At 41.7% G+C, this 25860-nt stretch overlaps 1 protein-coding gene across 1 annotated transcript in view; it reads left to right on the plus strand.

The window, feature by feature from the left end:
* RNF145 (ring finger protein 145) overlaps positions 1-25860 on the plus strand; it is an 83122-nt gene continuing 57262 nt past the window's right edge. The window contains exons 1-2 of the mRNA XM_089527631.1: positions 1-274; positions 18167-18380. Coding sequence (XP_089383757.1) covers positions 18182-18380 — 199 coding nt within the window. The 5' untranslated portion in view covers positions 1-274; positions 18167-18181. The remainder of the gene's footprint in view (positions 275-18166; positions 18381-25860) is intronic.

A 25860-nucleotide genomic window follows, 5' to 3' on the forward strand; every position in this document is an offset into this window, starting at 1 on the left:
CGGGGCCATGGCTGCCCGTTAATGGCGGAGGGGGAGCTGTGCGGGCGCCCTCGGGGGACGAGGAGGAAGACGGCCATGCTGCCTGCCCAGGCCCAGCCGTTGCCGCTCCTCCGCCCGCCCAGGCCAGGCAGCAGGGGGCCCCGGAGGCTGCTCTGAGCGAGGAACCCGCCAGCCAGGAGGAGGAACCAGGCAGCCAGCCGCCAAGCAGGGAGGGAAGAGAAGGAGGCAGCCAGGCAGCCACCCCCCCCCCGGCTGGGGAGGAGAGGGAGCGCAGGTAAGCAGCCAGAGGGAGCCCACCCTTCCCTCCTTCCAGGAGCCCCGCTGGGCCCCTTGCGCCTCCCTCCCTCCCTCCACGCCTGGCTTGGCCTCCTCCGCCTCTCCCCACTCCAGTCCCAGGCCTCCCCCCGAGTCAGGCCCCCCTCCAATGCCCTCCTCCGCCTCCTTCTCCAGTTCCCCCACTCCATCCTCCAGCCCCCCTCGCCCCATATCCTCCAGTCCCCCACTTTGCCCTCGCCCCAAGCGGCCCTCCTGCCCCCCCTCCTCGCGGGGCCTTGCTTTCAGGGCCCCGAGCCATGCCCCGTGCCGCCCTCCCCTTCTGAAGAAGCTTGCCAAGGAAGACCCTGCACTCCAGGGCCTTTGTGGCTGTTGTTTTGTGACGACCCTAAACATGGGCTTTTCTTGGCAAGGTTTGTTCAGAGGGGGTTTGCATTGCCTTCCTCTGAGGCTGAGAGAGTGTGACTTGTCCAAGGCCGCCCACTGGGTTTCCACAGCCAAGCCAGGATTCAAACGCTGGTCTCCAGAGCCCTAGTCCAACACTCAGACCACTACACCATACTTAGGGGCGCCATAAACTGGAAAGGACTTGAAGGCACACAACAACAACTTGGATCACAACCTGTACAGGCAGAAGGGAAATGAGAAGAAGGGAGAAATCCCTGATGTCATAAAGAAGGAAGGAAGGAAGGAAGGGGCTGGCTGGTTTGTTTTGGGGTGGCCTAGTTTCCAAAGCAAGTGGGGGACTCTTGTGGCGGGGACTTGCCTAAATCCAGCCAGGAGGGGTGTGTGTGTGTGGCTTGTTGACCCTGGTCCTGTGTGGCATCGTTGGGCTTGTGGTTTCCTCCTGGCTTTTTTTCTCATGGTCTCACTTTGTTTACATTCTGGTCTTGGCCAGAGTCAGAGAGATGTGTGAACCAGCAGCCTGACTCCAGATCCCAAGGATTGCAAAGGGAAGGGTGTGTGGCCAAAATCAAAAGAGGGGCTTTGCCATAGGAGTCACCTTTGAGAGCTCTTCCTTGTTTGGTTATTCATCCTAAACAAGAAACAGTTCAGAATCTCCCTCCTGCAAAGCCTTCCCAGTTTGCTGTATGGAAACCCCCTCTGAGAGAGACTCAATTGGACCTTAAGCCAATGCTTATGTAAGGCTTATTCCTCTTTTCTCAGTCCAGTGAGCAGTGTGTTGTGACTGTGCATCTCTCCTGTGCCACCACTTTTCATTCTTTTAGATACCTTCCCTTCCCAGTGCATGGACGGCAATGGCAAGCCCCCTCTGAACAAATTTTGCCTGAAAAACCCTGTGATAGGCAACTTAGGGTTGCCATACCCTAAATTGCCCATACCCTCAGGGTTGCCATAAGGCAGAAACAACTTGAAGGCACACAACAACAACAGCAAGTCCTTAGGTGGAAAATTCCTTTTGGGACTGCAGTTTTGTGGCATTTTCTTAAGTGCATTTTGACACATAGGTGGATTTTTGAAAACTATCTCTGTATAAGGTGCTACTTTGCCCTCTGGCAAGTTATAGAGAGGCATGTGTGCTAAAGAGACAGGCTGGTTCAGAGGAAAATGTGACTTTAAAGATAAGCTTTAACAGGCTTCTGCATTTAAAAAAAAGAATACTGGTAGCCTTTTCCTTATGTTCTGATGCACATTTGCTCTCACTAATGTAGATTTCTCTCTCTCTCTCTCTCTCTCTCTCTCTCCCTCTCTCATTCTCTCTCTCTCTCTCTCTCTCTCTCTCTCTCTCTCTATATATATATATATATATATATACAATTTATTTTTAAAAAATAGAGCTAGGGTTTAACATTTAAATCTCACTGTTGAATGAAGCAGAGGCAAAGCAATTGGTTTACTATATTAACATCTAAAATAATTCAGTTACTTTATAATGCTGAATACTGTACTGCAGCACTACACATTGTTCTTCCTTCCAGAACTTAGTACAAGCAGGAGCATGTTTTCCTATAAGCTGTTGATATTGGGCCTGAACAGACAGGCCAAAATAAAGCTACATCGTGTCACTTTGGAGGTATGCTGTTTAAATGATGAATGCGTCCTAAGAGGCTGGAAGCCATGCCAAAGCCATGCTCCAGTCCTAAGGACTGGAGCGCAGCTTTAGTGCAGGTTCTGCCCTCTTAAGATACGTGTGTCATATACGTGTGTCATTTAAACAGCCTACCTCCAAAGTGACCAGAAGCAGCTTTATTTGGCCTGTCTGTTTGGGTCCATTGTTATCCTAATCCTTGCCAAGGCACTATATGCAGTTTAGCAAAGAGTCTTGCCAAATAGCATGAATTGCAATTGTGTTATAAAAGGTTACTACTAGATGTTAGGGTACTCTGCTAACCACCTGGGTATAAATATTTTTAGTGCCTAAGAGAGATTACTCAAATGTTGTTCCAGTCATAAACCTAGCATCTTTTACTTCTACATGGTGCATCTCTTTTACATTGCTTCTGTGTCTCACAGTAATGGATGTTGCTCATCTGGCTATTCTTTCTGATAGGCATGGAATTAAAGGGTGCCTATACACACTGTAGAAATAATGGAGTGTAACACCACTTTTACTGTCTCTGCTCTGCCCTACAAAATCTTGGGCTGTGTAGTTTTGTGAGGCACCAACATTCTCTGGCTGAACGGGACAAAGACCTTGTAAAACTACAGATCCCAGGATGCCATAGGATACAGCTACAGGACTTAAAGTGGTGTCAAACTGCATTATTTTTTCAGTGTAGATGCACCCAAAGATTTTGAAATTTATTTTGAGTTATGATTTCCCTAAGGCCTTTAGCTTTCTCTGCCAAAGAGTGCTGGTGCCTCACAAAACTACAAATTCCAAAATTCTATAGAATGTCAAGCTGCATTATTTCTACAGTGTAGATGCATCCTAAAATATGAATGCTACAGGTCATCCCAAAAACTTGTTTACTGCTACAGAACCATTAGGATTTTAGATGAGTAGCTTTTAGTCTCAATACTGTAGGAAAAACTTAAGATACTGAAATGGTTGGGAGTTGTTGTTTGATAGCCTGTTTGATAGTGCATACTATTAAAAATGTTTAATGCCAGTTGGTACATTATAATGACAGACAATGTGGGGTGCTTGGGTTGTGTTCTGTGTACATTGTAGCAAATCACGATCCACAAATGAGAAAAATCTAGTCATTTCTCTGTAATAGGAAAATTACACAGGAATAAACAAAGCACTGGAACTTTGAACATGATTGTTCTGATCTTACAGACAAGTGCCTACAGTAAGGCAGGTGTAGGAATCATTTGTTGTGTGCCTTGAAGTTGTTTCCAGCTTAAGGCGACCCTATCATGGTCTGGGGGAGGGGGTTGAGAGTGTGTGACTCACCCAGGTTACTCAGTGGGTTTCCATGGCTGAGCAAGGAATTGAGCAGTGGCCTCCAGGGTAATAGCCTCACGCTGAGACCTACTACACCACGCTGGTTCTGTAGGAATCATACACCAACTTACACTAGCCAGCATAGCCAATGATGAAGAATGCTGGGAATTGCAATTCAGCATCCAGAGGGCCACATGATTCCCACTCCACTATAAGCCCTGTGTATGATTTCATCAATATTAATGGGTATATGCTTCATCATACAGATCTTCCAAGTAAAAGATGATAGGTAACTAGTGATGTGAAAGACCTCATGTTGAGTGCTGCTACTAGTCAGCACAGATAGTGCTGGGCTAGATAGGAAAATAGTCTCACCTGATACAAGGTAGCCTCTTGTGTAGTCCATTGGCATTAAATATGTATTGTATAGTAATTTGTGTAAAAAAAAATGTACTATGTACTATGGTCTTTGCAGAGTAGAAAACCTGCCCTGCCTCCCTAAAGTGAAATATATGCTTGCAAAAGAAAGTTTATTCCTAGTTATTCATACTTTCAAGCTTGCATTCAGAACATTATTCATACACACTGGAATTTATGTAAAAGGCACATACATGCTTGTAGTGGGTGTGCATTTAGAATGGGCTGGCTCACATGAAAGCCAGCTTATAGCCTGGCTGTCCTTGGACCTGTTTACTTCTCCTGGTTCGGGCAAAATGTAGTTGCTGCTAACGTCCACATCTGAAACATACTCTTAGTGCCTTTCTTCCAAGCAGCCCTGAAAACCAGTTTTGTCACTTTACAATTCAAGTGTTATATCTTACTTCTGTAGAGCATTGCCATGGATTGAATATTTTATTATTACTTTTCATCTGCATAAGGAACTCTATGTTGGGGCCTAAAATATTTAGACTGTGGCAGATCTGAATACCATTTAGAGAAAATAATATTTTTAGGTAAATTAGACTGAGAGATGGCAATTTGTTGAAGAACTAGTCTATGAACCATAATGTTTTAATGGGGATCTAATCTGAGTTGTCATATCCCAGTCTATTACAGATTGGGCATTGTCCAAACTGCTTGGGACCAGAAGTGTTTCAGATTTTTTGTGGATTTTGGAATATTTGCATATACATAATTAGATGGCTCGGAGATGGAACCTAAGTTTGTGTACAAAATAAGTACACTAGGTTGCAATACAAGTACGTACGTGAAGGAACGTCTTCCTTATTCAAAGCATTTTGTATAAAAACAAATGTTTGAAGTATTCTTACTCTTTGATTTGGCTGGAAAATATATGCTTGATTCTGTCAGCGTTCAGAAACCATAGATCTACAACAGAGTACATAGATGGAAATAAAGTAGGTTCTAGGTTCAGTTCTTGGAACTGCCAGGTTTTTTTAAAGACCAGGGGCCGTTTCACACTACAGTATTATAGCACTATGATTCTATTTTAATTGATATTTTCCCATCCTTTGGAATCCTGGGATTTGCAGTTTGTTGTTAATTGTTGTCAAATCAACTGGGACTTACAGCAACCCAATGAAGGAGAGACCTCTAAGTCACCTTTTCATCAATAGCCCTGCCCAGGTCTTGCAGACTCAGGGCCGTGGATTCTCCTTGATTGAGTCTATCCATTTGGAATGTGGTTTCCTTCTTTTCCTGCTGCTTTCAAACTTTCCAAGCATTATTGTCTTTGTCAGGATATAGCAGAGTATCTGACGTATCTTGGATGCTTGTTCTCAGGTCTGGCAGCAAAGGTAACAGTGGATGGCTGTCTTCCAGAAATGATGGATGCAGGTCACCGGGAACTGTCCAGCTTCTCACCAGCCTTCTGAACGGAAGAGGCTGGGTTTTAGGACCGCATGGCATTGTGTCTATATAAACCCAGAGGCTTCCGGTAATTGTTGTTGGGTTTTGTGAGAGGAGTGGATTGTGAGTTCTGTATAGTAAAAGTCGCGTTGGATAATTGGTTTGCACTTGTAAATAAAGATAAGCACTTTTGGGAGTTTGGCTTGTCTGTCGTTAATCATCAGAAGCCTGGTGCGAAGCTGGACAGTTCCCGGTGACCTGCATCCATCATTTCTGGAAGACAGCCATCCGCTGTTACCTTGGCTGCCAGACCTGAGAACAAGCTTCCAAGATACGTCAGATACTCTGCTATATCCTGACAGTCTTTTCTACAGAGTCATGTCTTCTCATGGTATGGTTAAAGTAACAACAGTCTCATCAGGAGAATTCATGCTTGATTTGCTCTAGGACCCGTTTATTTGTGTTTTTAGTAGTCCATGGCATCTATAGAACTCTTTTCCAGCACCATATTTCAAATGAGTTGGTTTTCTTCCTTTCAGTTTTCTTCACTGTCCAGCTTTCACCACCATAGATAGAAATGGTACTGTAAATTAGAAGGAATGGACAATCCCAACTTTAATATTCAATGCTATATTTTTACACTGCAGGATCTTTCTTTGTTCCATCATAGCTGTCATTCCAAGTCCTAATCTTCTTCTGATTTCTTAGTATCATAGACTTGGAAGAGACCACAAGGGCCATCCAGCCCACTCCCTGCCAGTCTCCATTTTGGTTAATGACTGAGCCAAGGTGTGGAAAATATTTCTACGTCTTTAGTGTCTACTTTAAAGTTATGTGAATCATTTGTAGTCATTGTTTTGGGTTTTTTTTTAATGTTCAGAGGTCTTTTCACTTTCTTCCTTAACTTTCTTCAGTCATTGTCCCAAGTCTTTGCTGTTTTCTGCTAATAGTATGGTGTTTTCTGCACATCTTAAATTGTTGATATTCCTTCCTCCAATTTTCACACCTCTTTTCTGCAAGTCTAATCCTGCTTTACCTATGATATGTTCAGCCTACAATTTAAATAGGTAAGGGGATAAAACGCAACCTTGTGTGGCCACCTTGCTAATTAGAAACCATTTGGTTTATCATATTCTGCCCTAATGGTAGCATCTTGTCCTGAGTACAGGTTATACTGGACTCCAGCATTAATTCTCTCAATTTCTTCTTCTTCTACCTCTATGATTGGAGCATATAAACTTGGATTAAGATTATATTGGTGGGTTTTCTCTGAAGCCTTACTGACACTATATCCTTTTACTGCTTTTGCTACATCAATCCTCACTATAAACGCTACCCAATTTCTTCTTAGAATTTCATTTCCTGAATAAAATACCTATGTAATTATCTGACTCAAAATGTGCACCCCAGGTATTACAATGTGTACACATTCCATTTCTTGTTTTACTATGTCTAGCTTCCCCTGATTCATGCTTCTCACATTTCATGTTCCTATAATATGTGTTGTGTAGCATCAGACATTTCTTTCCTCTCTGAGCATATCAGCCTGAGTCTAATTGCATAATTAGCCACAGTGCTACTTGTAGTTGTCCTCTGCCCTACCCCAATTGCTCACTGAGTGTCATTCAGCCTGAGAGCCTCATCTTCTGGCACTTTCTGTGGATTAATTTTGGACTGTCCCATCATAAGTAAAAGGTTTTCAAAAGGAGGTTTACCATGCCGCCCTCTGCTTGAGTACTAACAAACATTAACTATGGTGCCACTGCCATTGTCTCTGAGAGATCCTCCACCAATATTACCTTCCACTACTGCTGCTTCCAAGTAGCTCTTTGGCACATTTACGTAGTCTGGCTCCTCAGCAAAAGCATGTCTGAACTGGGAGACCCTACCAACAGCACTGCTGCTATCAACATACCCTCTTACATCCTTTTGCCTCACAGGAGCACGCAATCCCACCACCATAAAAAGGTAGTGCCATAGGTGGGATTTGCATTTTCGAGTGGGATGTTTAAAATTCTCAGCCAGAGAGCTCCTTTGGTGCTTAATGAAATAACAGGCCCCAGGATTCCATAGGATGCAACCAAGGTTGTTAAAGTGGAATCATAGTGCAATAAGGCCCGGGCTCCCTGATCCCCTCTTTCCTCTCGTGGTCCCATCTTTAGTGATGGTTGAGGATCTCCAGAGGGACACCAGGGTTTTTAGTTTGTTTTAATTATGTTTTATGCTTTGATATTGTGTTTTTAATCTGTCATATTTTTTAATACTTTCTTAAGGAGGGGAGGGATTATAATGTTTTTAATTTTATATTTTACTCTTGTTATATTTACTGTTGTCAACCGCCTGGATTGGTTCGCCACAGGGCGGTATACAAATAATAATAATAATAATAATAATAATTATTATTATTATTATTATTGTGTGAAATGACCCAACGTTGAAGCGGATTCCTATGAGACAAGAGCTCTCTGGAACGTCAGTTGGAGAAGGGAACCCTGGACTGCATGACCAAATAGCCTGAGCAAGTAAAAGTCAAATTCCTGTGTTCCGCTGGTAGTCTCCTTGATGAACATTTTCAAAGATAACTGAGACAGTATCACCCAATGAAAGGAAAAGAGCTCCCCTGGCCTTCTGTCAGTGTTTACTGTTATTTTGGCTTTATATACCCTGGTGTTCATCCTGAAAGGAAAACAAATGAACTATGAGGAGGTTTACCTGTGGTTTCAGTAACTGAAAAACAATACACAGGTATGTAGCATTGGTTGTCCATGAACTACCAGTGCCCTTGGACCTTCCCCACCCACTTTCTGGCTTTCTTCCTTAATCCTCACACAGTATTTAGATACCCTAAACATCTACCATTGCTACCAGTGTGAAACACACTGCACTGTCTAATGCTGTTGGCCAATTAAGATTGCAAACCTAAATACATTTCAAAGGAGAGTATGTTTGAGATTATAATTAAAGAGAAGGGTGGTATAAGAAGAAGTTCACAGTTTCTCATGCATCTCTTTTTAGTAATAGCAGTCTGGTCAATTAATCATTGCTCTATCCATGAGGAAGTACTGCCACGTCTTCCATGGAGATGATAATGCTTTAACAACTGGCCTGGTGCTTTTTAGCATAATTGCATTTTCTAAAAAAAACCAAAAAAATAAATAAAAACATTTTCTTGTGCTTTGTTGCTTTGCTTTATTTTTTAAAAAAATATCAGTGGACAATTTTTGTAGAAACTTTGTAGAAATGCTATAGAAACACTATAGAACACTGTAGAAGCACTGTAAAATCTAGAAACTGCAGTAAAACCTTGTTTTGGTTTTTTAAAAGGGAAGTTAATACTGCTTTACTGGGACAGTTGACTGATTTGTTCCCAGTAACTAACATAAGTATCACACCCATTGAGCAGGGCTCCAGATGAGGATCAAGTCCCAACAGCCTTATACAGCTGTTGGTGATAAATGCTGGGAGTTGCAATCCAGTGTTGTCTGGAAAACTGTGTGATTGTTACCCCCATCATTGATGGTGAAATACCTTTGATCTAAACAAGTTGATGTTTTTCAAGTGCCTGACTGTTTTTTGGTCACGTTTGTCTCATCAAAGAGCTGTCTCATACAAATGAGACCTTATGCAACGTCTTCCATGTGGAGAAGATGCAGCACAGCAATTTCTCACAAGACCAAGATTGGGGACATCACTTGTCTTATTCCCTTTCTAGAACTTTAACCTCTACACACTTTGTGTGTCTTCAGCAACTGTCAATCAACACATGTTTCTCCCACTGTACAGGTGGCTTAAATAGCAACTTTAGTGTGTTGTGAATCAGCCATCTTTTACTTTCATGGTAGAAGTCAATGTGTATGACTCTTCTCTGTAATTTTGGCTTTTTAAAAGTGGTAATTTAAAGTGTTTTAAAGTTTTTCAGTAATATTTTTTATTTGCAGAGCATCATCTTTGGAACCCTGTTGGCAAATTATACCTTTAATAAATAAATATGACATCACTAATGTGGCATATTACTAAAATGTGTCTTGGAATGGCTGTAATGGAATAATACGCTGATGTATAGATTTCACTAGAATCAGTACTGCAGGTTGGAAGTGGTGTTTGGCATTTGGAACAGCATATATTACTAAGTTCTCCCTAGTCTATTTCTCCACACCCACCACAAATCAATGCTGAGATGTAAAAGGAAATCTGCTAGAAATTATTTTGCTAGCTTTCTGTTCTGTGGCATTCAACGCATGGGTGTAAAAGTTGCATCAGAGTGGATAAAACACTTATTTTTTAATAATGTATGAATAACTTTATGCTAGAATGCTAGAATACCAGATGTCAAGATCCTCTTGCATGACAGCCTCTAAAAAGTAGTACTTCTCATAGTATTTTTACTGTCTGATTTGAAGTCTTATCATGCAGATCTGTATACCTCTACTCAGAAATAAGTCCATTGAATTAAGTTAGTGTTACTCTTAGATAACAGTATATATCACAATTTCAACAGGGATTAACATTCTGTGTTTGAGGGTCTTCAGGAGCCACACAGATTTCCAAAAGAAGAAAAACAGAACTGGCTGGGACTCCACTAAAAACAGGCATTTTGGGGTGTTAAAGACTGAACCCACCTTTAAGAAAATATTTGAAGGCATTGTCATCCCTGGAGCTTCCAGTGTTGGGCATTCACTTTAATTTCTATTTTGGCCAAGTAAATGGTATCCAGGATAGGTCGACGGCTGCAAAAACAGCTTCAAGGCCCACACATTCCACCCCTGATATATAGTATCATAGCCTTATTAATACAGAACATTATGTTTAGCACTAGAACTAAAAGTAGAACGTTCACGTCGAGGGTTTAGCGGACGTGCATTACCCAGGAGTTACTGAAGGATGTTCAGCTTTTGCCAAAGCTTGAGAGTGAAATGCCTGAGAATGTTTGCCTTGAGAGAAAGAACAGCAGGGGGGGAAACTGTGAGCTACTGTGTCAGCTACATAGTGTGGGCAGCTCTGTACAATTGGCTGTTGTACTGTTGTCTGTGACTGAAGGAATTTGTCTTAATCATCCTGTCATTTTTCATTCTCCAACAACTGGAACAACAATGTCTCTAGTTATGAATGAGAGTTTTGGGGGCTGCTTGCAATTGAAACTGTGGCAAAGTAGAAAATTGTTGAGAACTGTGAAAGTGTTCTGGAAATAGTTGGTACTCTTTAATGTAATTCAGTTTAAATAATTCTTTTAAATTTGAAGTGAGTAGCACAGACAGCGCCAAGAGCAGCCATGCAGTGAGGAAAGCATTCTAACTTGTCCAGATCAAAAAGCTACAAAATATTGTAGAATAGCGCCTATGGTGTATCTTCTACCAGTATTCAGTTTTGTGGTGGCTGTACTTCACTGTCCTGTATCTTTGCTTGTTAAAGCACTTCATTGCAACAGATTTGTAGTTTAGTGAGATATCTAAAAAAGCTGTGCTAGAAAGCTTTACTCTTCTAAACTACAGCAATAGAGCACTATAGCAGAAAATTGGGAGTACCATGCCAAATTCAAAAGCCCAGAATTTCATAGAATGAAGGTCTAAGTGATAAAGTTGGTATCAAACTATTAAAACTATTTAAGGTACATATACTCTTTTGACTAAATCTGGCTGGGAGTTGTGAGGCCCCTTAGCTGCATCTCCCACCATTTCTTACCATGGGCTACCCTGGTTAGGGCTAGTGGGAGCTGCAGTTGAATAACATCTAGAAGGTTTCATCATGACCCTGTTGAATCAATTGGATATAGAGAGAGTTAGACTTCTCATTCAGCATGTTATTCAGTGGGTTCATTCTCTAGGTCCTAGCAATTACAAATACAGGAAGCCCTTAGTATTTGCTGTGGTTTCATTCTAGGACCTTCCATGTATATCAAAATCCATGGATACTCAAGCCCGCTTAGACACAATGGCATAATGAAGTGGTGTCCCTTAGGTAAAATAGCAAAATTGTGGTTTACTTCTTGGAATTTATATCTTTTTGGAATGTTTTCAAACTGTGTATGGTTGAATCCATGGATTAAAAATCTGTGGATATGGAGGGCTGACTGTTGGCCTTTCCCTCTGCATTTCACAGAGTTTAAAACAAAGCAAAATAGTGCTAATGGGTGGCTGTTATCATTTGACAGGAGAATGTTCACCAGCTTTTCCCTATATCTCCCAATGACCAATTAAAGGTCCTTTACTCCACCAGGTTTCATGGGCTTCTGACACTCCTTGAATGATGTTGAATGATTGCAGATGGCACAATAGTTTCTGTTGCCAATTGTGCAGATGATTCTAAATCGCATCTGCATTGATTCACATGGATTGTTCTGTTGCAAGGAGGCATCCATTTAAATATTGATATTTATTGCGCAGCCCTTCCAGATTTCTCTGTCCTTAATTATACTAGATTCCTGGGCATGGAAACCTGCTATATCTGTCATGGCTGATTTGCTAGCCTTGGACTTGGGTCACACATGTCAGTTCCTATGTTAAAAAATTTCCTAAGGAGACCCTGTTTTTGATGAACTGTAATGTTCTCCACTTGATTCCCCAACCAACTTGGAATCACAGGCAGTTAGTTGACCTCACTGGTTGTGTCTGTGTGTCTGTGGGCCTTCAAGTCGCCTGTCAACTTAAGGCAACCCCATGAATTTCGTATGGTTTTCTTAGATATGTAATATTCGGAGGTGGTCTTGGCAGTTCCTTCCTCTGAAATATAGCCTACAGCACCTGATATTTCTTGTCAGTCTTGCCCCTTTCATTTAAAATAAACTTTCCTGAACCAAGAGAATTGCAAGAGAAGAGGTGGGTCTGTACCTTTGCCTGCAGTGGGTGAGCAGTGTTAATTGAATTGACAGCAAAATATAACCGTTTACAGCAGGAGCAGGTGGACATTTCTGGTGGAACATTTCCTGCTTTCCTGGAACTCTTGTCAAGAGTACTATGCATCTTTTGGTCTGAGTGACAAAGTCACTTGTTCTTAAGCAAACGTAAATGCTGGGGATTGACTAGTATAGATTGCTCTTTGGTCTAAGTAATCAGGGCTATGTTTAGCATTTCACTTGTGGCAATTCACCTTGCTTGCACTATCATCTTGTGTCCCTTTGGTGACTTAATGTGGCATTCAGTTTTCATGATTTTGAGAGTATTAAAGATTATATGCATTTGTACACACACAAACACACAGAATCATAGAGTTAGAAGAAACCACAAGGGCCAATCTCCTGCCCTGCAGGAATACACAATGAAAGTGCCCCCCTCCAACAGATGGTTATCCAGCCTCTGTTTAAAAACTTTTAAAAATTCTCTAAGGGAGCATGTTTCACTGTCGAATAGCTCTTACTGTCAGAAAGTTCTTCCTTATGTGTGTGCGCGCACACACACACACACACACACTTTGGGGGTTATTTTATTATACTTTGACTTCATTTTGTTTAGCATAACTGTCACTTGCTATTTGATGTTCTTTTGTTGCCTGTTTTATTGAATCATTTCCTGATTGCTATGTATTTTATATGTATTATCCTACTAGAGAGGCAGGCTAACTCCAACAGGCCTCCCTGGAAGAAGTTTACCCATCCATTAAGAAGCCAAGCCCTCCCTCCAGTCCATCTGCCTTGGTCCAGGCCACGGAGGTAGAGAAGAACTGCTGGCCCTCATCCCCTTCCCCTCCACCACCCCCTTCTCCTTTTTTGTTGTGTCTTTTTAGATTGTAAGCCTGAGAGCAGGGAACCGCCTAATTAAAAGATTGTATGTACAGCACTGTGTAAATTTACAACGCTTTATAAATAAAGGATAATAAAATAATAATAATAATAATAATAATAATAATAATTATCCTATAGCAAATTTTTCAAGGGCTGATGGGCATAAATAAAAATAAAATCCACAAATGCAAGATCAAAATGAAAAGAAGCACAGTAAGACAATCAGTTTTAAAGCAATCGATACTAAAATATGACGGCAGACAATACAGATCTGAGAATATCTTTAAAAATGGACATGGACAAAACCATATTAAAAATAAGCAGGCAACAAGAATATACAAGTTAAGTGGTGGTGGTGGGGGGGTGCAGGGCACTTACTTGGTATTGAAAAGCTTGGAGTAGAGGCCAGGCAGACCTCTTTGGAGATAAGATTCCAAAAGTGGGCAGGACTACAAGTGAAAAGACTGAAAACACAGTGAAAAGTGGGGTGGGCTACCTGTGAAAAGACTTTGTGAATTGCTGCTCCCTGTATTCCAGTGTGTCACCTTGACTAGAGCCTATGATTGTCCCAGGGTACACAAAGTGGCATATCTTCAATGCTCTGGTAAACACTGTTGGTAGTAAAATATTATCACATTTTTTCCAAGGCAGAATTTTTTTTAAAATGTGTTGGTTAGCTCTGAGACTTTATCCCCAAATATTTTGTAACCGAGCTTACCTCAAATTGCCTGATAGCTGCTGCAGTGACATCTGCTCATTTCTGCGCCTGTGCTTGTTAGTGTCCAGCACTGGTAATACCTCATAGTGTATCATAGTAGAATCATACAATCATAGAGCTGTATCCAGTCCAATCCTCTGCCATGCAGGAATGCACAGTCAAAGCACCCCTGGCAGATGGACATCCAGGCTCTGTGTATAAACCTCCAAAGGAGGAGACTCCACCACTCTCTGAGACAAGATGTTCCACTGCTGAATAGCTCTTACCCTCAGGAAGTTCTTCCTAATGTTTAGGTGGAATCTCTTTTCTTGTAGTTTGAAACCATTACTCCGTGTCCTAATTTCTGGAGCAGAAGAAAACACGTTTGTTCCATTCTCGATATGACATTCCTTCAAGTACTTAAACATGGCTAGCCTCTTACTCTTCTCTTCTTCAGGGTAAAAATACCCATCTCCCTAAGCCACCCTTCATAGGGAATTGTTTCCACATTTTTAACATTTTGGTTGCTCTCCGTTGGACATGTTCGAGCTAGTTAATATCCTTGTTGAATTGTGATGTCCAAAACTGGATAACGTATCCTTGGTGAGGTCTGATCAAAGCAGAATAGAGTGACACTGTTACTTCCCTCCGTCTAGACATTATATTCCTATTGGTGCAATCTAGAATCACATTGGCACATTACAGACTGCCCTAAAGCGGGCGGTCTGCTGCCGCTGTCATTAGCTTCGCCGAGAAGCCCCGGCGGCCAGACCGCAAGGCTTCCTGGTGCAGCTAAAAAGCAGCACCGAAATGGGGCTCCTTTTTGGCCCCCGGAAGTGGCGCACACTCGCGGCGTCACTTCTGCCGCGCCACGTCCGGACGCTGTGCGTCCGAGACATGAATATGGCGGCGCCATTTACTACGCGCTCTGCGCGTCCTAGGAACGGGGCCGGTTATGAAAGTGAGACCCTTCCTAACCCTAGCACGCCCCTTCTTAACCCTAGCACGCGCAGAGCGCGTAGTAAATGGCGGTGTGTAACGTGCCATTGTCCCATATATCAAAGTTTTGTCAAAGGAGCAGTTTGAGTTTCACACACATAGCTGACAGTAGGCACAGTTGAACTTTTGGGAGGGGAGGTTGGTGCTGGATACCAAACTGCATGGTAGCCAACAATAGGGCAAAATTTAACAAATGGATTGAGTATTTTTCTTTTTATATATAGCTGTATACAGATCTGGCTTTTTTTTTTTGTCTAATACTACACTGTGAAATAATTCTAAGTTGTTACAGTTGTGGAATCATTTGGCTTTTTCTTGTAAAATAACTTAATTTGGCTTTACATCTGGTTTTGATTTAACTTTATTTTGGGGATATTTTTCCACTTTGGAAAGTTGTGGGGAGCCAAATAAAGCACACCCTCCACATTTTGGTGCATTTTGTGGTAGTTTCAGGCCTTGGGGCCAGTTTTATCCTCCATTAATTTTTGGATGTCCAGGTTCTTTGAGGGTGTCCCGACAGCGTGGTTGCGGGATGTAAAAAGGTAGCTAGGGCCTATACCTGTCTGAAAGGCTGTATGTCTCTCACATCTGCTTTATATGACCATAAATTCAACCAAATTGATACCATAAGAGTTTGGGATTATAGATTAGTTAGGCTATTTTGACTTTCTTTTAAATATGCTATTTTTAAATCTGAATTAACTGTAGGTGAGTACAAAATGGAGAGAGTGTGAACATCTAGAAAGCAATGCCATAATCACAAAAAGTCAACACGGGTTTCACAGAAAGAAGTCATGCCAGACAAACCTTATCTCTTTTGTTGATAAAATTACCAGCTCGTTAGATGAAGGGAATGCTGTGGATATAGTATATCTTGATTTCAGTAAGGCCTTTGACAAAGTTCCCCATGATATTCTTGCAAACAAGCTTGTAAAATGTGGGCTAGACAAGGCAACTGTTACATGGATTTGTAGTTGGTTGACCGACTGAACGCAAAGGGTGCTCAACAATGGCTTCTTTTCATCCTGGAGAGAAGTGACCAGTGGGGTCCCACAAGGCTCTGTCCTCGGGCCAGTTCTATTCAACATCTTTATCAATGACTTGGAGGACAAAATTGGGGGAATACTTATCAAATTTGCAGATGACACCAAATTAGGAGGAGTAGCTAATACTCCAGAGGACAGGATCAAGATTCAAAATGACCTGAACAGACTAGAAAACTGGGCCAAAGCTAACAAAATGAAATTCAACACAGAGAATTTTTCCGCACTTAGGGCAGAAAAATGAAAAGCACAGATATAGGATGGGGGACACCTGGCTGAATGAAACTACGTGTAAAAAGGATCTAGGAGTCCAAGTAGACCACAAGTTGAACATGAGTCAACAGTGTGATGTGGCAGCTAACAAGGCCAATGCAATTTTAGGCTGCATCAATAGATGTATAGTGTCTAGATCAAGGGAAGTAATAGTGCCACTCTATTCTGCTTTGGTCAGGCCCCACCTGGAATACCGTGTCCAGTTCTGGACACCATAATTCAAAAAGAACATTGAGAAACTGGAGCGTGTCCAAAGGAGAGCGACTAAAATGGTGAAAGGTCTGGAAACTATGCCCTATGAGGAATGACTTAGGGAGCTGGGAATGTTTAGCCTGGAGAAGAGAAGGTTAAGAGGTGATATGATAGCCCTGTTTAAATATTTGAAGGGATGTCATATTGAGGAGGGAGCAAGCTTGTTTTCTGCTGCTCCAGAGACTAGGACCCGGAGCAATGGATGCAAGCTGCAGGAAAAGAGATTCCACCTCAACATGAGGAGGAGCTTCCTGACAGTAAGGGCTGTTCGACAGTGGAACAAACTCCCTTGAAGTTTAGTGGAGTCTCCTTCCTTAGAGGTCTTCAAACAGATGCTGGATGGCCATCTGTCTGGGATGCTTTGATTGTGATTTCCTGCATGGCAGGGGGTTGGACTGGATGGCCCTTGTGGTCTCTTCCAACTCTACGAATCTATGATTCTATGAACTTAGTGGTGCTATGGCTAACTGAGGATGGCTTTCCTTATGGCTTGTAGATCATGTCTGGAATATTTACTATTAAAACATCCATATTTTCTTTTTGGGGATCATAAATATAAGAAGGAATTACTTTACTTTTTTTTTTTTTTTGAGTATGCACCCTAGATGGAGTTTCAAAGCACTTACTTTAGTTTTCTTGTGGCTTGTTAGGTAAACCAGTATTGTACCAATCTACAATTTCTACAGTGTGGAGCACCTGACCACGAAAATCAGGATGTGTCAGTTTCCTTTATGGCTAGGTTGTTGTCATCCCTTTCATCCCATTAAGTAGTTGAGGATTTTAGTGGAGATATGTGGTAGTATATATGATATGAAAGGATCACTTCACAATTGATCTCACAATTTATTAGCATATCACCTCAGACATGACAGGATCAATTTCTCAAACATGATACAGATGCAAACATTAAGAAATAAAACACTGAGATCTTTGTAAAATCTAGTATTCAGCTCTTGCCCAATGGTCTGCCTTGTTTTACACCCAATGTGACAACTATCGTATTGAAAACTGATGATTGGCCTGACTAGGCAACAGAGGGGGGTTCTAATCTTTTGACTAATGGATCATCCATACATTTTTCACAGAAGCTGAAATCCACTCCTAATCTACTCCTTTTGTACAAGAAATAGTAATATGTGGTTGACTTTGTTGTCATGATTGGTATGGCGCTGAGCTTTAAAAAGACAGATTAAGCAATATGAGTAAATATGACAGCTAAATGACACATCCAAGTTCAGAGACAGTCCACTTCTGAGTCACCATGATCTTTGTGCTCTGTTTTTGGCCTACAGAAAAATTCTGACAGCCAGTGGTGAAAAAAAGAATATCGAACTAGAAAAAAATTGAGGGCTAATCCAGAAAAAAAAAAAAAAAGGGGGGGGGGACTGTAGCTCATCTGGTAGAGCACATGCTTTGCCCCCAATCCAGTTGTTATTCCCCAATAATTCAGTTGCTGAATGATAAGTTAACACTTATGTAAATCCCATGGATTCAATGGGTCTGCTCTAGTGGGTAGTTAGATTGTGCCTCCAGACTCCAAGTTGAATCTTGAGTATCTTTCACTGAAAAAATCTATTAACAAGTAAAAAGGAGGATCTCTTCCTAAGACCTTAGAGAGCTGTTGCAAGTCAGGCTAGGTAGTAGCAGTGGAGAGCTGTGGCTCCAGTGTCAGTGAATCTATTTGGAGTTTTCATATGAAGTTTTACTGAAAACTTCTAGTATGCTGAAACTTATTTATCTGCTCTTTACAGTTTGCTACCGATTCAATGATCAGAAACAGAATGGCTGCAAAAGAGAAGTTGGAAGCAATGTTAAATGTGGCCTTGCGGGTCCCAAGCATCATGCTTTTGGATGTCTTGTACAGATGGGATGTCAGTTCCTTCTTCCAGCAGATCCAGAGAAGTAGCTTGAACAACAATCCCCTCTTCCAATACAAGTACTTGGCTCTTAATATGCATTATGTGGGTGAGTATCCTTTAGCTGGGGAAAAGCATGCATTTGTCTTTCTTTACTTTCTAATTGAAATAAAAACATCCAGTGATGATTTAACTACAAACTTAGCTTCTGTTGTGGGGTTTGTCTTTCTGTTCTATCTGAACAGGGACCAACTGTGATTAGTTTAAATAATGGCTTGCTGAAACCAACTTGAAATTGATTTATGATACTGAGTGGTTCTGATAAACCATTGATAGAAGTAATATCTGTTGATAGCTGAACACAGAAGCAAATGCTTTATAACCTCTCATTTGTAGCCACACCAGAGAAAAATGGAGAAGAAGAAAGTGTGGAGCACAAGTGTTTACCTTGGTTCATTTTTGTAGCACTACGGCTTAGCATTTAGTCAACGCCAGACCAACATTTCCAGGCAGTAGTATCCATCAAGTGGGATATATACTTCTAGCCCATCAGTACAGATCATCCACACACTGATTCTACTGTCTCCTCCCTCCCAACCAAAGGAAGGGAGAAGCAGGAGCAAGGATTAACTGTGTGTGTGGAGAGGATCTACCAAATAAAATTGACAAGTTACTGGAACCATGTTTACCCATTCTATTTGGATCTCCCCATCCATGGACTGTGTACTGCAACATTTAGGGCAGGAGTGGGCAAAGTGTGGCCCATGTGGCCCCCCATGTCCCTTGGAGCCAAAATGCCCTTAAATGCCCTATAGAAGTGTGATGGCATTTTCACCATGCCCCCCCTGCCATTTTAGACTCAAGAGAAGCCTTAAAAACAGGAAGTACTAGGGATGTGGTCCTCCAAGGTCTGTTGCCTCCTACAGTAATGTCTAGGCTTTATGGGTCCCAAAATATGTACTGCATCCACCCAATTGCATTTCACAAAAACTAATGAATTAACACCAAAGGACTGACTTACTTACGGCTGTGTCTGCTTGCTTCATTGCCAGCATCTTAGCTAAGCCTCTGTTGAAATGAGAAACCTAGTTGTCAAAAAGTACAAAATGTGTGTAATTTGGCATTGGTCACCAGCCAAGAAAGACACATATGGAATGAATTAAATAAAATAATGCCACGAGGAGGCAGGGAGATGATAGCTTATGTCTCATTGTTGTTAGTTAGTTCACTCTGTAGGTGTGGAGGGAGAGTGGCTGCGTATGAATTGCAAAATTAATGCAGTTTGACACTGCTTTAAGTGCCATGGCTCAATGCTGTGGAATTCTGGGATTTGTAGTTTTGTTAGATATTTAGCCTTCTCTGCCAGAGAGCTCAGGTGCCACAACAAACTACAAATTTCAGGATTCCATAGCACTGAACCATAGCGATTAAATTTGGTGTCAGGCTGCATTATAAGAGAAGAGCCTACTCTGTGTTGGCTGTCCAGAAAATCTTGAAAGTCAGACATTCACAGAGTACAGAGAAAAGGGAGGTGCAATAGAGGGGTAGTGCTAGTATGTTCCCTTGCATGTTGACTAAACACAAAATTGTGATGCTTCATTTGGGATAATGCAGAGGTGAGAACTGCAGAGGATGCTCAGACCTGTATAGCTACAGAATACTTATTGAGTCAACAGTGAGTCTGGTGAAAGGATAATGTCAACTGAGAGGTAATAGGATGGTACACTAGTTTTGAATGGGAGGGGATACCTTTAAATAGTTCTGCTTCTTTCATTATCTTCTCCCCATCACAAACATGAATTGAAAAACACTTGGAGAAAAATTATGGTGTTGTTTAAAGCAATGCTTCTCAATTTCTCATCCTCCAAATATTTTGGATGTCTTCTAACTGAAGCTCCAGTGAACATGGTCAGTAGTCAGGAACTGTGGGAGTTAAAGTCTCAAACACCTGGAGTACTAAAGTTTGAGAACTAATGATTTAGAGCAGGGTTTCTCTAGTTTCCCTACTATCCTGGGATTCCACAATGAGTTACTAGGTGGTCCATGAGTAATTCAAATTGTGCGGAAGATAGACAGATAAAATATTTTTAGCCAAGGAATCTTCCAAGGTAAAAAGGTTCAGAAAGACTGATTTAGACTATTTCCTGGGTGACAGGGTGTAACTCATGGAATGATTATTTCATGTATGTATACTTTAGCAGTATTAATGTCAGTATTCTGACTTCATTCCATGAGTCACACCTTCCTGGTTTAGCTAGCAAAATACAAATGGGGCATATTTAAATAGTTGACCATAGAAGGTACATCTAGAAAGTGATCTGGTGCTGGCTTTGGGATGCAACATGGGCTGGAGAGAAGTCTCCCTTCCTCCCTCTCTTTGAGTGGTAAAGCTGAGGATTGTTCAATAGTATTGGATAGCAGAAACTTTATGACAAAGGAGTTGCTTTTTGGAACATACCCGTAATATATGGAATTCATTGCTACAAGATATGATAATTTGTCCTCTAGCTTTTGTGGGTTTGGAGAAGAATTAGATGAATTAAGGAGAAGATTAATCAAGAACCATTATCAAGTGGCTAAATGCAAGTTCTTTTCTCAGAGGCAATATTACTGGATTCTGGGAACAAGCAACTGAGGCAAACTAGGTATATCTGGCACCAGATTCATACAGCTAAATGGGTATTTGGCTTTATTTTAGGCTGGAAAAGATGCACCCCTCTAAATATGGTTCAACCACAACTACCCCCTCCCTTTCCCCATTAGCCAGTGATGGATAGAGGTCATGGGAATTTCAGTCCAACAGTACTTGGAGAGCAGCCATGTGTTCCCCACTTGTGTTCTCGGAGAAGCAACTGTTACTTTTATTGTGATAACTAGCATTTTAAAAGTGGGCAACCCATTCATAACTAACGAAGCCACAATGTCTGTTGTGGATGAAATTGCAGTATTGGTTCTCATAATGGTTGTTTCTTATTTTTGTTATTTTATTTATTATTTGTTATTTTTAGACACTTAAAAATAGCTTTCAGGGAACCCTGAAACTAAAAGTTCTGGGGTTCTTTTTAAGGGGATCTCATAATCCCAGTGACATAGTAAGTGAGATTCACTGCCTTATAACCCAGTTTATCGAAGAGAAAATGCTTGTATTTGTGATAGTATGCAGTGCCCTTGATTTTAATGGGCACTATTAAAAGTGTTTGAGATGCACATAAAAGTGTTTCGGATGAATTTGTTGATTGCATTGCCTGTCCCCAGAGGGTATTAGAAGCTAGAAGGAAACATTTATAGTCAAGGGAACTCTGTAAACGAGGCTTGGGAAGGAGTTCACTAAAAAAATTAGATAAGCAGATAGAAAAAGAAAAATGATATAGATTGTGGTGCAGTTAGGAAGCTGAAGCTGAATCAGAAGGAAAGAACTCTAGACCAGGGCTTTTAGGGGGTTTGGACTATACCTCCCAGTATCCTTGATTATTGGACATGCTAGCTAGAGCTTCTGGAAGGTAGAGACAGAAAGCATCTGAGGACCCAAGATGGGAACCATTGCTCTAAACCTATAGTTCCTGAATAGTTATCCATAAACGTTCTGATTTGACCCAGATCTTAGCGTCAGTAAAGTTGCTGCGCCAATAGGTTTCACCTAAGTCTATCTAAAACAGGAGTTGACAAATGCATGGTGCTCCAGATGTTACTGCTTTACAACTTGCATTATTCCTGATCATGCTTTTTGGCTACAACTGAAGGGAACTGAAGACCAGCAAACGTATAGAAAGTCACATATCCCCCAGCCTTAATGCAAAGATATACTACAGTTTTGAGCTAGTATGTACAAATCTGTCTCTCATGTTGATGTTGGAAATAATAGGAGGCAGGCCTAGCATCAGCATCTGATATGGTTGGTAACTGCCTGTGGCCATGGGTCTTAAGATTTCCAGGTGTCCTCTTTGTGTTGGTTGTCCTATAGTCGGAGTCCTAAAGACTGGTCCTATGTGGGCTAGGCGTCTGCTGAGATTGTAGCTGGTGTGCACTGGTGTTCCTCCTCTCTGTCCCTCTGAGATTACTCCAAGCAGTAGAAATCTCGTGGAAGCCCTGGCATCTTGTGAGAGGCTCTCCTCTCAAAAAACTTTATAGACTTATTTCATCCTATCTCACAGATCCCATCTTGATTTCCAGAAAACCTGGCAACCCTAATAGCTCCAGAAGGTCCACCAAGTTTGTCATCAATATATAATGAAATCATTCTGATTATTTCCAGGGCATTCTGCTTTCAGTACCTGGTGAGCAGCTCTGTCATGACCACCATCTTTGTTCCCTACTTTGGGAAAAGAAAAACCTCTTGGTTTAGCCACAGCATGATCCTGTTGCCTTGGAGAGGAGGCTAAGAGGTGTTGGGGAGAAAAGAAAACAGCACTATCCTGTGACATAGCTGATGGGTGGCGTTGATGGTGGGAGGCATTAGGACCTCCTGTGTCTTAGTACTGAGCCTAGTGGGAGGTCTTCAGTTCTTCATCCACTGACAAGGGCAGTAGGAAATCAGGGTGACTGGACATAATTGTCACAATAAAAGGTTGCACTATATGGACACAGAAGTTGAGTCCTGATCTGGCCCTCAGCTACAGAGGCCTGGTAATTTAGCATTTTTTTCTCCTCGTTCCAGAACATTGCTGCCTTTGCAGTATTTGTGGGAATGAGGTTCATTATAGATTGGCACTTCTGCACTGCATATCAATTATTTGGAATGAGGTTGCCTGGGCTTTCCAGAGGACTGTTGGCATACAACTCTTCCATTATGCTTGGCAATGCTTCCTTATAAAACCTGGCTCAGAAGAGAGAGGCTGCACAGCTTTTGCCAATTAAACATGGTGCCCTCTAGTGTAAATGACGAAAGTGTTGTTTGGTTTGGCATAGTAGTTTAGCCTTAATCACATGATTGCAGGTGTGTGCTAATTATCGGCTTACACATCTGTTCCTGGCAGCATGTTGATTTTTATCGCAGATTACATGTTGTCTATCCTTTGGCTGTTGTAGGCTAATGTATGGCTTGCAGAGGTATTAAGAAATATACTTAAGTGGATGAAACTCCATTTGTCTTCCTTCCCTGCCCTTGATAGTTCTGCCTTAAATGGTGACATGCATCTAAGTTAAATAGAATGTTAGGATATCTTGGCCACTTCAGGAACAACCAATACTGACAGAAGATGCTAACCCTGAAGTATACAAAGAAAATAGAAACACTGGGGGAAAAGAAGACATAGCAAGCTAAACCCCAGGACTTAAATCAACATGCTAACTCCACTACCCTCCATCATAGCTTTGTTCACATAAAAAGCTGTGGTTCTGGAGGGGAGAGCCTCTTCTATGTTGTATTGGGTTTGGAAGAATGACAGGGAGTTAGGAATGAACTGACACTGTGCCCTAGACAGAACTCTTCAGGTACAGCTTAGTGTAGTGATGTTTTGTGCCAGAACATGATGTGGTTCCAGCCCCCCCCCCCAAAGTTGGTTCTGGGTTGAAAAGTGATACACATTACTGGTATGCATAGGTTTCACTGGTGGTAAATGATGCAGCAGATGGTGTATATCAGAGAAGCATTCCACCCCTTTTGTCAATGGGGTCCAGCATACCCTTTTAGCCACTGATAGAATAGGGCCTCCAAATAAATTCTTCCAGACTAACCTTTGTGGATAGTCTGGATGGAAGGTGGGCTCCCAACTGTTATATAGTGCAGAGGCAAACAAAGAAAATGAAAGTGTACAAACGTGACCCATTTCCTCCTCCAATAGCCATGACAACTGTATAAGTAAGTTAGCAACAAGGAAAAATTTCCTCCCCCAGTCCCTTCTCAACCTTCATATCTTTTCTTAACCTCAAACTACAAAATGAATGCAAAAAGTACCCAACTAGGTCACTAATAAATCCTTTCATGCCATTGGACAGTTGTTCATGTTTGGCCATTATACTAACAAGGATTCTAAAATCCTTCTGTCAGCTGACAGAGGCCCAGCTCACTACAAGTGGGGGTTTTCTAGCTAAAAAAAGTAGGTCTCATATAGTTTAGCCAGTGCTAGATGAACAAAGCTTCTGATGTAAACTATCTTGCAAATGTCTGGTACTGTCTCCCACTTACCTCATCACTTGACAATACCGGCTTTAGTTATTACATATTCCATGGACAGAATGTTGGTCCTCCTCCCTCATGAGAGGGGGGGGGGGCTATTTCTTACAGAGAAAGACATTTCTTTTCCAGCCTGCATTTATAATGACAGCTTCATAATCATAGGGAGAAAGCTATATTGAGAGTTTATTATGAGTGCACCCTTTTGTTCTCACCTTGCACTGAAGAAGTACATTGCCTGCTGGGGCTTTGCTGGACCATGGAACACTATCCCGTGTTGAGATGCATGTTGAGAATGTTGAGAATAGTGATGCAGGGGGAAGGGTCATCTCTAGGAAGCCCCCAATGCTTATTTGGGATGCAGCTCTCCTGTGGTCCTACAGAACCAAGCCATAAAGATAATAACGCATGCACCACAAAGCAAGCAAGTAACGGGATCATGCACTGACAATAGTGGAAGGACTGGTGACTGTCAACACACACACACATACACACACATCTACACAAGGATGGGGTGATCAAACAAGCAGGAGGAAAGAAAGCAGCCCATAAGGCAGCCATGGAAGAGCCGGGGAGGCACCCGGAGGGCTAGTGCAGCCATTGGTTCCAAGAAATTTTTATTTCATTAGCTAAGAAGTGTGTGTAATCTTTCTTCATATTTCTCTCACATCCAAATATAATGTGTGTACCATCAGAATGTTATCTTGTTCCACAAGTAGCTTTGTTTAATTTTGATGATATCAGACCCCAAAAGTGTTAGCCCTTGGTGTCAGCCCCTAGTTAAGGTAGGAATGAATCATTTGGCTATTCCCCAACCCCTTCTTTTCTTTCTTTGTTCAAATAAGCAAGCTATACATCAACTATAGTTCCTAGTTTTGTGCAGACCAGAAAATGGTCACTAACAACTTCAGGCTTGAGGGCCACATGTAGCCTCCTTCCTTTTTTGTCTGGAAAGCCCCACCAAAAATCTCAATAAGGCAAATGCCCCAGTATAATGATCTACCATTCTTAGAGCAGGTGTTTGCTTCTAAATAGCCCTAGTTTCCCAGCCAAAAAATCTGGAACGCAGAACTTGCAGACTTTTAGTCATTTTAGGGTGCTATTTTTAGCCAATTTAGTCTGAAATGGAGTGGCATAGCTCACTGCAGGGCTGAAAAGGTTCCTCTGCATCTGCTACTGTTGCCCACTCAGTTGCCATGGTTTGAACTGTTCTTAATAATATCTTGGCTTTTTCTGTGGTCACTAATCCTAATTTCTACATTCATATGAAATCAGACCTTCTGTTTTCACCAAGGAAGAGGTGAAAGGCCTGCATATACAGTTGGAAGACTTCCTCATATTTTGATATTAAAGTGAGAAACGATCATCCAAACCAGTGGTCCCCAAACTTTTTTGGGATACCGCCCCCTTTCCTCTTGGGACGCAATCCTAGAGCCCCCTGGGAATATATTTTTTTATATTTGGTCAACTGTTCTAC

This window comes from Sceloporus occidentalis, unplaced genomic scaffold (assembly GCF_023333645.1).
Source record: "Sceloporus occidentalis isolate IW3139 unplaced genomic scaffold, rSceOcc1.0.p SCAF_1, whole genome shotgun sequence".
Lineage (NCBI taxonomy): Eukaryota > Metazoa > Chordata > Lepidosauria > Squamata > Phrynosomatidae > Sceloporus > Sceloporus occidentalis.